The sequence below is a fragment of the Lissotriton vulgaris genome, chromosome 4_1 (assembly GCF_964263255.1).
Source record: "Lissotriton vulgaris chromosome 4_1, aLisVul1.2, whole genome shotgun sequence".
NCBI classification, from domain to species: Eukaryota; Metazoa; Chordata; class Amphibia; order Caudata; family Salamandridae; genus Lissotriton; species Lissotriton vulgaris.
In genome coordinates this window covers 2,079,173,135-2,079,188,109 of record NC_141691.1, presented here as the reverse complement: position 1 = coordinate 2,079,188,109, position 14,975 = coordinate 2,079,173,135, and the positions used below count along the sequence as shown (strand labels likewise).

The window sequence follows — 14,975 nt, the reverse complement described above, 5'->3', positions numbered from 1 at the left end:
TCCTGAGGAAAGCCAGTTTTAACCAAAAGGCCTGGCTGAAACATGTAGACCACAAAGGACGTAGGAGCTCTTAATACACTCCATATCGTCCGCAAGCCTTTTTATCTTGCTAACAGGGGCCCAGATATTAAAATTTACCTTTCACCCTCGGGAACTGGGACCACCTGTATAGCTTTTAACTTCTCACGTTCATTCTCACTATCACTGCACACTCAGTAAGCATACCAGCTCCTCAGTAATCTGGAGTCGCAGCACACCCGGGACACATTCGGTGTCACTGTGGTGGGCCCGATGATGAAGCATGACACCAACTAGGTTGGTGTGTGAGGGCTTCATGACCAAACCTAATGGTTTGCCTGTAGATGTACCTCCTGAGTCTCACTAACACAACCTAGCTAGTCCTATATTGATATCTCTAAGATCCAATGGCTCCCTTCAACAACAACAAAGGCAGCTCATTGATTGCACAAAAAGGATTATCAACAAACTTTACGTGGATCAAGAAGAATTGCAGTAAAGTTGTCAGCACCAAACTACTTGCTACCTATCTGGACATCATTACACTAAGCAGTCATGGAATAGATCTTAAAGGCACTAGGGCTCAGCTGGTGAAGTGAAGGCAATGATGACTAAATGGCATGCATACTGGCCCGTGTATAAAAAGAACTTCAGCTTAGCAACATCTGGCTCCCCTACAAGCAGCATGAACACACACGAACAGCTAAGTGGACATGCTTCAGACAGCAAATTAATAAAGTTAATACAACCCACTGGAACAACCAAAAGAACATGTACAACTTTCTGGAGCATCTAGTTTGGCACTGATTCACTATACAAGCCTGACACTGTTCTATGTCCGGGCGGGTTCATAAGGGAGGATTTGCATCAAGGGAGACCAAGACCTGCAAGCCTTTCAAATGAAGCTCGAGATGCAGAGTTAGATTTGCTGAGGTACAGACATCCTCCTAGACACGGCACCTCCATAAACGTGCAGCTGGTGGTACTGCAGCAAAGAGGGACAAGGACGTGCTGAGCATGATGCGCATTTGCAGTACTGCATGCGTACTATATAGTTAAGACTAGTTCAAGCAACAGCAAGTGTACCCTCTGCGCTGGAAGAATACTTCAGCAGTGCAGCATGGGCGGCATCTGTTGGAGTATGCGGACTGATGCAGCCAGTATACGTGGAGTACAGACATCTCTATCATCACGCACTGTTGACTCAGACACTGGAGTATCATATAAAGGGGCAAGGCTTGGACCAGGACACTGTCCAGCTATATTCATAAAGCACGGTTTCCTTGGAGGTCCAGCAGATGTCTTGTATGATGCCCTGATGCTACGGGCTTGATATTCTTAGGATGAAAGTCTTACAAGGGGCAAGGCTCTGTCCTTCTGCGTTCATAAAGCAATTCACACTTTGGATGAGGTCATAGCTGGAAGATGGCACACAGCTACTTCAAGAATTTGAAGGCACGCCAGTTATCTTGGGAATTCTTCTGCCGCCTGGCACTCACGCAGAACCAGTAAAGGCTCAGAGCAGGCCTTGTATATTGAGACTGCTATATAGAGTATAGTAAAGTAACAATTCTTTACCTTTTTGCATTAAAGGGACAGCATCTTTGATCAATCCCTTCTGGGCAGTGATCAACCATAATACTTTCCTCTGCCAAAAAGCTGCTCTGGTTGAGGGGCAGGACACTGCTGGCTCACACTCACAACAACAGTGCCTCTGATAGTGTTGAATACGAGAACGCAACTGCTCCTCAAAAATAAGAACCAACAAAAATATGGGATGCTGATAAAGTATTTCTCAACAAAATGCAGAACCCTGCTCAGGTGCCCCTTGAGCAGCTTCTCCTGCAAGCGACCCAGACAGCTGCTCATGTGGCAGTGGTCCTAGCAGTCGCTCCAGCAGTCCTGCTGGCAGGGACTTTGCTTAGGGTTCCAGGAGTGTCCCTAAAAGCTGCTCAGTCTCTGGGGATCTGCCAACAGTCCCACCGCTGCCACCGACGCCGGATGATGGCTGCCTCCTCCCTGCTGCAAGTGCCTCACTCCATTGACTAAAGCACCAGTTGACACGGACCAAAGATGGGCGAGGTCATCCTGCGATAATAGCTCCACTCCATTGTGAACACATGCTATCAAAGTTGACGACTCAGCCTGCTGTGGATGGAGCAGGGTGGAGAAAACAGTGGGAAAGGAATTAGAATCAAGACAAGCTCAGTTAATTGCTGTGCAATGTTCCTTTGTCCCAGCCAAGAAGAGCGCTCAATTCTGAAACCTTGATTTATTATAGATCTCCAAGATGCAGGGAGTCAGGAGGGGTGGCAGCTCTTGTTCGTGTCTGGCAGCCAAACATTGGAATAAATTACCCATTGCGTAAAGTAAAAAACATTTGAATAGAATTTAAAAAAACATTTTTAAAACAATGTTGCGAATGTTCCTATTCAGATAGGTTACTAGTGGTTTTAGGATTTACAACTTAATGCGGCGCCAGGACACCTCTGTTGAAGCAGCTGCATACTATACACATTACATTTAATTCATGTATAGGTTAAATGGAGCATTAGGTATCAGACCGTATAAAAAAAGATTTTAAAAAAATATGCCCATGCTGCACCAAGCGTAGAAGGACTTTTATAAACACACTTGCGAATTCTCTCTATGGGTCACGGACAACACTTTAGTACTTACTTCGATTAGTAGGTGATGGAACCGGATCAGCACCCGAGGCAGATTATATACCGCCTCGCCAGCAGTGTATTCTACCTTACCTACTGCTGATTCCACACACAAGCAGAAGCTCTCTATGGAAAACTCCCTACTGTTTCCATCAGAGGCTGATAGAGAGATCAGCACCTCCCCCGCCTCTGCACCAGGTGCAGAGTGTACGCCACCTTGCCTGGAAAGATGATTTCACCTCACCCATGGTTGACCCCACACAGTAGCAGAAAATCTCTATGCAAAACTCCAAACTCCCTACGGCTTCCATCAGCGGCTGATGGAAGTGGATCAGCACCTCCCCGCTCTTCACCAGAGGAGATGCGCGTACACCACATGCATGTAGAGTGCTTGCCGACCCCGCACACCAGTAGAAGCTCTCCAGTACCTGCTTCAGTCAGCGGCTGATGGAAGTTGATGAGCACCTCCTCCCCGCTGGGCGCCCGGTGCAGTGTGTACTCCTCACTGTCACAGTTGGTCACATATTCAACGTAGAGCTCCAGGACATCCTGGCTGACGTCTGGCTTCAGGCCCTTCAGCAGCACCTTCGCCGGGTCTTTGGGGGGCACCCTACGGACAGTCAGCTCCACGTTCAACAGCTGGTGCTGCTCCTTGGAGAGGACATTCTGAGCATCTGTGGGGAACAGAAGAGTAGGTCACTATACCATCAACACACACCAATGCCGAAGCCCTCCTACACCCAGAATACAAAGCAGCCATGAACAACTGAAAACTGCTAACCGTACAGCAAAGATAATACACTTGCTTAAACAAAATAGTATTAATAATAATAATAATAATAATAATAATAATAATAATAATAATAAGTACAGCTGTATGCCTAAAAGGGAGCCCCAGGCTTGTTTCTGTGCTGGACTGAAGTCCGAGTTTGGTGTGGAACTTCACTGTCATTGCAAGGTTTTGTCTGTGCTGCAGCACTCAACAAGTGTTGAGCATCAGGGTCCGGTGTGGTCGAGTGGGGGCTTGGGAGTGAAATATTGATGGTTAAGCAGAAAACTGAACATGTGGGGATATCTAGTGTAAAGGTTCAACTTGTTTTAAGGGTCGAGAGAATACTTGGGATAAAACAGTGGAGATATGAATTCATGTATTCATAAGGGAAGCACAGCAGAGTTTACACAGGTAATGGTTCTGAGAGCAGTTCTGTTCTCCAAACTCCCACTCCTCCAGGGTTAATATCTCTGCCACCAACCAAGCTGCAGAGTGTTGCATGGCCCAGCGAGGCAAGAAAAAGCAGAAAGATACGCAATGGTGCATGGCCCTAATCCACCAAGACAGGACTGCTGGCTCCACTCCGCTAGGAGAGACAGAAGGCTAAAAATCAGTTTTACAGAAGTTGTTGCAATAACACGAGAAGTCTGTTTAGAGACGTCCCAGTCCTTCAGAAGCAAAGCATGCTGGGGTCTCCAGCCATGATTGCCTGAAGTGCGCAGATGGATCTGCTAGGTTTGGCTATCCACTGTAATCCCAACTGAGGGCCACCCTCAAACCTTTCTAAAATCGCATGTAATTCAGTATTTGCTGTAGCTTCTGTGACGGCTACAGGAGCATAATAGCCACTTGTCAAGGCTGACAGTATTGGAGACTAAACACAAAGGCAGGAGAGGGCATAGCCAGTCTAGAAGAGCATTGCAGTCTCAATTTGCCATTGCTATCTTGAGGTACATGTCAGCTCAACCTGGACAATGGGAATGCTTGGTCACTGCCCTGAAGTGAGCACTTTGACACAATGTGTCAAACATCATTAAATAGAGAGGGTACACTTTAGATGCCAACGTGCCGATTCTGGAATTCGGAGGACACAGATTCTAATCCCAGAGTTGGTCTTTGATGTAAAAAAGTGTGATTTTTGGAAAGACACTTACTTCAACATCCTGCGCCTCATATTGTAAATACACGTGAGTAAGACATGTGAATATCTGAAATATGCATGCCATGTAAAAACCAAGTGCACAGTGTGCTAGTCCATTGTAAAATGGAAATACAGGACTAGACCCATGGTGCCCCGACCTTGTAGCAAGTCAGCCCGGTTGGCTGTGTCCCCTACTGTTCCAGCCTTACTCTGGTGCACCTGTACAGCAACTGGCTCTCCAATTCTTAAGAAACAGTGTGCTGCAAATTATTTAATCAAGAAACGACATTCCTATCACTGTTTGAAAGTCCAGTTTCCACAGTTTATGGATTCTCACCAGAACACCACAGGCAGAATAGATAAATATTGGAGGAGCTCTTCAAAAGGTGAGTTTGGTAAGGGATAGCCAATTTCTAACCTCAATTCATACTTACCCTCAGGATTTTCAAAGGTCAGCAATGCATTCGTTCCATGGCGCCGGTGGGACTTTATGGGGCCCCCTGACGAGCGACGCCGACTCTCAAAATAAAGCAGTAGCAGGTCTGTGCCAATATTATCGATTAGTCCATCCACCAACACTGTGACAGGGTCGGATTCTTCTGCCATTATCTGGAAAAGGAAAGACCATCAGTCAGGAGAAAGCACCAGAAGAGTTTCCACTAGAGCTCAGTGGGCAGGAGAGATCACCCACTCCTTGTAAAAACTATACTCCAAGTCAATTCAATGGGAAATGGCAACACTTCAAGGTCAGAGGAACCATTTCAAAGGGACAAAAAGCATGTACTGTGGTTGGGCAACTATGTGTCTTGTTTATCACTGCACCCTCAGTTCTTTGAAGGCAGGACTGGAAGTATGTGAACAGTGAACTAGTCTAGAGTTTAGAAGCTACTACAAGAGGCAGCTATCACTCTACAAACCCACGCACCTGTTAATGCCCAATTACAGAATAGATTGAAACATGGAGAGCAAATTCTGCATTTGGTATGGATTTCAAATCACTAGTGCGGTCTCCAATATGTCTCATGGCCAATCAGCAACGTTATATATTTTGTTCATCAAAAAGTCTGAGAGGAGTCTTAATTTCTAATTCCTAACTCTGCACAGCGCTACTTAGGATTGTAATCTCCCTTGTTGCTTGTGACCACAGGGAATGGTGGGGCATGTGTGCCTACTTAAGAAACTCTAGGGCTGTACCACCCACACACAGGGGTGTGCCTTCATCAAGCTTCATGAAGAGACTAACTGCACTTTTGGGGAGTGGTTAAACTGTCACAGAGGAAACTTCTAGTTGTAAACACAGACTCCAACTTAACTAGATTTGATCTATTGTTCAACTTTCATATCTATCAAAAATAGAAGCACGACATCAATAGCCAAGCAAAATACCAAACTAAAGCTGCAACTTCACGAATTTGTTAGTCAACATGAAGCATCGGCTTTACACTGTGCTCGCTTTAACATATAGTTAGGGTGCAATCTCTCGTCTGTTTGGTTGTAGTTGCACTGTAGGTGTAGAATTGTAATGGTACATTGCAGATATGGCAAGGTAATTGTAGAGTTACTGTTGCCATTGTGTTAGGGTTTTTTGTGTGCAGTGTAGCTCTAATGTTGCAGTGTTAATGCAGTTTGTAAATGAGTTCAAAAACATATATATATATATATATTTTTTAACTTTTGTCCAAATAAACAGGACTAATATTGCGTGTGCATGCATTACTGACTGTCCAAACTCCATCTACAACAGGCCTTAGCCCAAGCACAGCAAAGTAAGTTCGGTCTTTAAACGATCGTCTCCCCACCTGTATCTTATGCATGGCGCATCATACGTGAACAATCCCACAGATCCCTACTATGGTCCATGCCCCCAAGCTTCTGCCCTACAAGTTTGTAAATCATAGTTGGTGTAGTCTACATATGCACACCGAAGCAGCACTGGTATGAGGCTTGTCTTGACAAAAGCCACAACAGTTGATATTTACCCTGACCCCCCATAAAATCACAGCCACAACAGATTTGGGTTGAAAAGTGCTATTGAACCGGTAAGGACAATCTTAAAAAGCAGAGGGACAAAAAAGAACCCCGATGGCCTTCAATGACAACTTTCAACTGGAAGCGGTGCCTGCTTACTATGTTTCTTGGTTAATGAGGGCGCCCATCAACGTGATTTCAAGATTGCGGCAGTGTATGGTACAAACTAGAGGTGTGGGGAACATCTGCATCTCGGCCCGGCAAGGAATGTTGGTACCGCAGATGTGGCGCCTCTGGATTGAGAACTGTTTGCTGTTCCCCATCCCACGGAAAGGACCCTAAGTGGAGGCTTCGTCACACAGCTAAATATAGACTGCACAGTTGGCCTTCTCTTTGGATGGTAACTACTCTGGTTTGGAGGTATATGTGGCTGGAGAAAATACATAATTTTCAGCTGATTCCGAAGACATTCAGGAAATGCAAGTGGCCCACAACTCCACACGCGGACCTGCAACAAATTGATAGTGGATCTAAACCGCAATGTATCAACCTGAATGAAAGGTAGAAAGAACTTGGAAGATGCAGATGCGAAATGATCAAATACATGGGATTCTGATGACAGTCACAAATAGAAAACCACAGAAGTGGGATGGCCCCCCTTTTTCAGGTCATACTACAAAACTACAGAAATGAACAAAATATTCCGAGATGGAATTTATCGGGGTCTCCAATCAGAGTGCTGGAATTTATAAGGATGTTTTCACCATGAATTATTTTTTACATGGTTAGTTACTACAGAGCCGGGCTCGTTCAGATAAACTAAGATTTTGCTTGTTCGCTTCTCTTTGCCAATGATCATTAGTAGGAAACGAATTAACAATATGACAGAGTAGGAGAAATAATGGTGGTTTCAATCGTAGTGGACCCAGGGCCTACACTGGAGAGGAGGCAAAGAAGGTAGCAATGGAGATATCAGAAACAAGCATAAGAGTGAGAATTGTCTATTTGAAACGTCTATTCTTAAAAAGAGCAATTACAATGGTAAAATCGGCAATGAAGCTGTTTTCCCTAGATGATCCCGACATTTGTTTTTTTACAGCTATGTATATCCTGGAATCTATGGCTGCAAGGAAAAGCATGTTTTTTTAAACATTTTGTATTTTTCATATCATTGAGCTGCATTAAGTCTAACTTTTTAAACTTTTTTTAACCTTCAATTTTTAATGATCTATCCTGTTAAACTTTTATGGAGAAATTACATCAGAGCTTTTTTATATGAAATGTATATGCATATATTTTGTATGCTTTCGAATACAGCTTTGAAACTGAAAAACTAAGTTACTCTCCAGAGACGATGGAAACCTTGGCTGAAGTTGAAAAGGGTAGGAATGGAGACCAGTCACTCCCAACATCATTGACCAGACACTACCAGGAGAACCCAAGCTAAGATACATTGAGACCTGCCTGCTCTGAGGTGTAGCTGAAAAAAATGAAAGAATGGGGAGCGAGATCGAGGCTTGACTACAGGAGGCAGCAGGAAGGTTGCATTAAGATGAGAGAGGAAGGCCTGGGTCACGTCAGGCATTTCTCCGTAGCCCCCACCCGAGTCCAGTAAGAGAATAGAGCAGAGTAACAACTAGAATAGTAATGGCAGGGGCACTGAATGGGACACATCTGGGCCCCAAGGATACTTACTAGAGAGAAGAGAAACAACAAGGGAAAATCAACAAGCCAATACGACAGCCTCTTGTTCATCTAACAGGGTGTGATACCCTTGTAGTTGGTCCCTTAATCCTCACCGGGAACAACAGTACTTGATTGTTAGTAAATTAAAAAAATGTCTGAAGGAGAACCAGCAGGGGCCTACACACAGCAACACTAAATGGCAGACTGCAGCTGCCTTGCATGAGGGTTAGCATTCCACCCACCCTTAATGGGCAGCGACAAGGAGGGAAAATCTGCCCTGCAAAACAAAATAAATAGATTTACAGTGCCAACTACCAAAAAAATATATAGCCACCTCCCAACCACTAGAAGAAACGGGGGAACCACTAAAACCATTTTAGAGTCCAAAAAGGCTTGGTGAGAACTTAATCTATAGAGGGCAAATTTCCGAAAAATTAGTTAAAGTCACATGTAGTGAACAAGCACTTACTGCTGTGCAAATGGAAGTCAGCAAGACCCTGCAGAATGCCAACAAAAGCAGAAACAAAGTAGTGTGGGTTGTCAGATGGTCGCACTACTATGGGTGGCTATAATCATTAAATTACAATTGTGAGAGCTCAACTGTTTGTTAACACTGCTAAAGCCTCATGTGGTAAGCAAATTACGAAAGATTAGAACAGAAGCACTAATATCCCGAAACATAACAATCCCCATTTGGGGATATTAATAAAGCAATGTATACCCTGTATATTCTTTTCAATATAAATTTAGTACATGAGGCATAAAAAGGTTATATTACAAAGGAGTCACACAATCGTGTGGTGAATTCTGATGAAGTCCTTACGGACGAAACTAGGCTGACTGACTTAAGATTTTAAAGAAAAATAATAAGTGTTCACTACATGAATGCAGGACTACTTTGTAATAGGACCTTTTGATGTCTCATGTACTAAATTTATATTGAAAATAATATACACCGTATACATTGCTTTATTAATATCCCCAAATCGGGATTGTTATCTTTGGGATATTAGTGCTTCTGTTCTAATCTGGTTTGCACCCTGCAGAATGCGTTCCGGTAGCTGCAGAACAACAAGCATTGGAAATGCAATATGTCTCGCAGCATTAGAGTTAGTGCTTTTAGAATTGTTTATGGGTTTTTTTTGTAAATCTTTAGCATTTTTGTTTCCTGTAGCCAATGCTAAAGAATAAAAAAAAAAAAAAGCCATAAACATTTCTAAAAGCTCTAACTCAAATGCTCCGAGACCTATTGCACTGGGTGAGGGGTTGAGGGTGAGTGAGGGTGGGTGAGGGTGAGTGAGGGGTTGAGGGTGAGTGAGGGTGAGTGAGGGGTTGAGGGTGAGGGGTTGAGGGTGGGTGAGGGTGGGTGAGGGTGAGGGGTTGAGGGTGAGTGAGGGTGAGGGGTTGAGGGTGATTGAGGGTGAGGGGTTGAGGGTGGGTGAGGGTGAGGGGTTGAGGGTGGGTGAGGGTCACATTGTACCTGCTACGCGGAAACGTGAATTCTGACGTGGTTGAACCTGTGCCCTGCAGGTTACTCACCCCAGCAGCAAGTGTTACAATCAACTAATCTATCCCACGCTCTAAAAAATCACATTACATCAGCGATGTTCACAAACTCTTCTGTTCCGGGGCTGTGAGTTGAGGGGGATGCAATTCGAGATAAACAAGGCAACGTTAGAAGCCAGAGGAAGAAAACAGGTCTGGTAGGTCTGATCATGTCACTTTATACATGGCTTAAAGTCAAGGAAAAAGCGCTATTACATGGCCAGTGCTGACTGCATCATAGCGCTTTGAGGCAATTTTCCACCAGCTAGGGCAACCAGAGGGAGGTGCAGGGAAGGAGGGTGGGAGAAGCAACACCTGGATGGGAAAAAGAAACACGATGGAGGTGAGGGAGCAGTTATAACAGAGGAGGGAGATATGGGAAAAGCAAAATGAGGGAGGTATCCTTACGAGGGCCCTGGTGTTTTTTTTTAAAAGAAATTAAGCACTGGGTGGGTGAGAGGGAGAGAAGCAGCAGGCACAAGGGGAAGTAAGTCAATGGTAGTGGCAGTTGTAGTAGTGGACAGGCCCTTAATTATAAACAGTACGTCTCGCAAGTGAGAGCACATGCACCGCATGCGCTGACCTAGGCCGGACATAAAAACGACTCGCACTTTACTTCATTCGTATAAAAAAGTGCTTCAGCTCCGAATAAAGTGAGCTAAAACAGCTCAGGGGTTACAACACCTGGAGCTCAACTGCTTGTGCTAGCTATTGGCTGCAGATTCATAAGCAACTAACTAGCTCCACTACTCAGCCTACAAACTATAATAAAACGAGCACTTCGGATACTCATTTATTATACCTAATGTGCAAAAGACTGGTGTTTTGGTATCTGGCAGAAAACACAAGATTTAGCGCCTTGTGGAAAAAATGTGGGTTTGGAATAATTTATTATGAGAGCGGCACCGTCACATAAGATGGAGCTGACCGGTATAGTTACCGTCCACGTGCAGGTAACCTGTGACAACGGCAGCATTTGTTAAGCATAAGTAGGGCGCGGCGCTATATCAAAACAAAAAAATATAATAAACCCGCTAATCCAGGCGCTTTGCTGCCCGGGCCCTGCAGGAGGAGAGATGCTTTCAGCGTCTCCGCAGACATAAACAAACCCTGATTAGAGGCAGTGTGACACGCCGAGGTGTCGGATGAGCACACCCGCCCGGCGCAGGGGGGAGGGGAAGCGATAGTTCTTCCTGCTGCCACCGAGGCCTTCAGTTTGCAGATGTCCACCACGCCTGCTTTCTAGCAGAGGCAAGCACGGAAGCAGGCAGGCGTGCAGAGGCAGGGCCGGCCCGCAGGTACGTGACATGGGTACTTTAACAAAAAAACAACAACAAAAACCCCACATAATAGCCGAGCCAAGGAAGGCTTCCAGATATGAAGCTAAATAAACACCGCTCACCTGTTTTTTGATAAGCCACTTCATTGGGGTGTAAAGTAGGAGCTGGCCTCCCCACAAGCAATGGGTGCTTCAAGGTAATGTAGAGTGAACAGTTATAGGAAGGCTTCCAAATATGGAGCTGTTGGCCAATAAATAAAGCTCACGGCACACCCACCATGCGTTCGCCAAGCTACTTCACTTGGGTGTAAGCAAAGATGCTGGTCGCCGCATGTTTAATGGTTGGGCAATGTGGTGGGCTCCCGTGAAAGGACGCTCAAGAACAAGGGGCCCTAAGCAAACTGTATGAGGTAAACTACTTCCCGGAAGTAATGCACTAAACAAACCCTGACCATCACAGAGTGCGCTTATCTCCCTCCTTACATTCTAGGTGTCACAGTAGACTGTGTGAAATTTGCCACAACGGAAGGCAGAAAGTAAACATCCAGATTTCTGGCATAGGCACACCATGGCAGCGGCATCAGAATGGCCCATCTGCAGGACCACGGGGAGTTTTACAGGACTTGCTGTGCACTCGGACCTCTGCTGCTTATCTGGAGTCCAAGCAAAAAAGTTTCTAAATTCAAACAGGCCACACGTGATGTAACAGCATTTACGAGTTGAGCTGGGGGATGGGGCGGAGCGGGTAAAAAAAAAAAAAAAAAAGACGGAGGGAAAGCAGATAAGGGGAGGGGGGAGGGGGGAGGAGAAATGCGACACGGCGGGAAGGGGAGGGGGCGGAGCGGGTAAAATAAACAAACGAGACGGAGGGAAGAGAGGGGAGGGGGGAGGAGATTTAGATTCACACCAATCACACCAATCACAGTCAGACGGGTAGCCAGAAACCGAGCAACCGCTGTAGTTGGATGGACATCATTGGATGACTGCAGCACAGACCCAAAAGAAAGACTTCGAAGGTGTGCTAAATAGCGAGGCGAAATGAAAATTGATGTACTCACTTTCAACTCCGTCCACACACGTGTTAGTTATAAACATGGTCTCAAAATATTGTCTAGTCTGTGGTACATTTTTCTAAAAAAATTGCGAATAAACGTGAATGGGGGGAGGAGGGAGGAGAAATGCGTCTCGGCCAGAGCAGGGAGAGCGGGCTTTCACGGCCGGCCGGTCGTGAAACTGAAAGCATGGCCGGCCGGCCGTGAAAGCCTTTGATGCGGCAGGGGAAATGCGAGACGGCGGGAAGGGGAGGGGCGGAGCTTGTAAACAGAGACGGACGTGCACGCGCTTTTAAGCTCAATGCGCATGGAGCTTAAAAGTCACGGGCACTGCAAGGAATCGCCACGATTCCTTGCAGTGTGGATAAAGAGTTGATAAGGCCCCATAGTCTCGCTTGCTCGATGCGCATGCGCATCGACAGGCGAGACCTAAAAAGGAGATCATACATAGAAAATGGAAGATGTAGAAAATAGATCAGGAAGGAACAATACAAGAATGTTTGGGTGCCAGGAAGCGCAGAGGGCCCAAGTGTGGAAGTATTTGTGGAGGAATGGGTGTTGAACAAGTTACTTACCTTCGGTAACGATATATCTGTAAGAAACATTAGTTAGTGTTAGATTCCTTACCTTAGAATATCCCCAGGCGTCAGTCTGGATCCGGAAACTTTTGCGTAGCAGTACCCCTGCGCGTCGGTAGGCGTCGTCTGCAGGCGTCCCCTGCGGCTCCGCGTCCGTCGTTGGCGTCGTGCGCCGTGATGACGTCGCTGGAGTATATAGACGCCGCCTCCGCGCGCTGACGTCAGTTCTTTGTACACAGCTTTTCCGCGCCAGAAGACGCTGAGCCATGAGAGAACCAACACTGGTGCCATGTAAAACTAGGGCCCTGAAAGGGATGCCCTTAACCCTAGGTATCAGTTCGCAGAACGGGGAGGATGGGTGGGTTCGGTAAGGAATCTAACACTAACTAATGTTTCTTACAGATATATCGTTACCGAAGGTAAGTAACTTGTTCATCTGAAAGAAACACGTTAGTGTTAGATTCCTTACCTTAGAATAGATACCCCAGCAATACCAACCCCGGTGGTGGGTCTGCGAACCAATACACTCCTACACCAGAAAGTCCTGGAGGACAGAACGGCCAAAGAAGCCATCCCTCCGGACTTGACTGTCCAGGCAGTAGTGCCTCGCAAATGTGTGCAGCGAGGCCCACGTAGCCGCTTGACAAATGTCCTGCAAGGGGACTCCCCGACCCAGGGCAGTAGTAGCCGCCGTGGCCCGAGTGGAATGGGCCCTCAGCCCAACAGGAGTCTCCTTCCGAGCCAAAGAGTAGCACGCTTTGATGCAGAGGACGACCCATCGAGAGATGGTTCGTTTACAGACCGCCCGTCCCTTCTTCGCACCCACGTAGCCAACAAACAGTTGGTCATCCACCCGGAACTGGCGTGTGCGATCCATGTAAAATGAAAGCGCACGTTTTGGGTCCAGACGATGGAGCCGCTCTTCATCCTTTGAAGGATGCGGAGGCGGGAAGAAGGAAGGGAGGGTGATGGACTGCCCGATGTGAAAGGCCGAAACAACCTTGGGCAGGAAAGAAGGTCTAGTCCTCAGAACCACCTTATCAGGATGAATGGACAGGAAAGGAGGTTGGACAGAAAGAGCCTGGAGCTCACTCACTCTCCTGGCAGAGGTGATGGCAACCAGGAAAGCCGTCTTTAAAGTCAGGAGACGGAGAGGACAAGAATGAAGGGGCTCAAAGGGAGCACACATTAGAAAGGTCAGAACCAGGTTCAAATCCCACTGAGGCATCACAAACGGAACAGGTGGAAACATGTGAGTGATGCCTTTCAAGAATCGAGTTACAATCGGGGATTTGAACAAAGAAGGCTGATCAGGAAGCCTCAAAAAGGCTGAAAGGGCAGAAAGGTAGCCCTTGATAGTGCCCAGAGCAGAGCCCTGCTGGGCAAGAGAAAGAAGAAACAGAAGAACCTCCGAAAGAGGGGGAGAAAGAGGATCCACAGCCTTTGCTGTGCACCATGCCACAAATCTGTTCCACCGACAGGCGTATACCGACTTAGTGGAGGGACGCCTGGCTGCCAGAACAACATCACAGACTTCAGGAGGCAAGTCAAATGGCCTCAACTGCCGCCGCTCAATCTCCAAGCATGGAGGTGGAGACTGGACAGGTTCGGGTGGAGGACCGTCCCCTGCTGCTGCGACAGAAGGTCCTCCTGAAGGGGCAGGCGGATCGGGGGACCGACTGACATGCTTTGTAGCTCGGGATACCAATACCTTCGAGCCCAGTCCGGAGCCACAAGGATAACTTGGGCCCGGTCGCGCCTGATCTTCTTCAGCACTCTGGGCAGAAGTGGTATAGGCGGAAAGGCGTATAACAGACCGCAACTCCACTCGCGCCGAAAGGCGTCGCCGTGCGAGTACCGTCTTGGAAACTCCAACGCGCAGAACTGATGACATTGCGCGTTCTCTTCTGTGGCGAATAGATCTAACCAAGGCTCTCCCCATTGCAGAAAGATGCCTTGCGCCACGTCCGAGTTCAGACGCCATTCGTGATCCATCGAGCACCGACGGCTGAGTTCGTCCGCCCTGGCGTTCAGAGAACCTGCCAGGTGTTGAACCGTCAGAGTCACGCCCTGACGTTCCAGCCATTGCCAGAGGCGCAGAGCCTCCTGGCAAAGGGTCCACGACCCCACTCCGCCCTGTTTGTTGCAGTACCACATGGCGGTGGTGTTGTCGGTGAACACCTGCACTACACTCCCGTTGACAAAGGGGAGGAATGCCTTCAGTGCCAGACGAATCGCCCGCAGCTCCAACAGGTTGATATGGAGCCGGG

At 46.9% G+C, this 14,975-nt stretch overlaps 1 protein-coding gene across 3 annotated transcripts in view; it reads right to left on the bottom strand.

The window, feature by feature from the left end:
* The window catches only part of PARP10 (poly(ADP-ribose) polymerase family member 10), a 453,255-nt gene that overhangs the window by 383,497 nt on the left and 54,783 nt on the right, over positions 1–14,975 (bottom strand). For all 3 annotated transcript variants that reach the window (XM_086966532.1, XM_086966534.1, XM_086966533.1), the window contains exons 2-3: positions 5,032–5,206; positions 3,113–3,358 (exon numbers count right to left, since the gene is read on the bottom strand). In XM_086966532.1, the coding sequence (XP_086822658.1) occupies positions 3,113–3,358; positions 5,032–5,203 (418 nt within the window). In that variant the 5' untranslated portion in view covers positions 5,204–5,206. The remainder of the gene's footprint in view (positions 1–3,112; positions 3,359–5,031; positions 5,207–14,975) is intronic.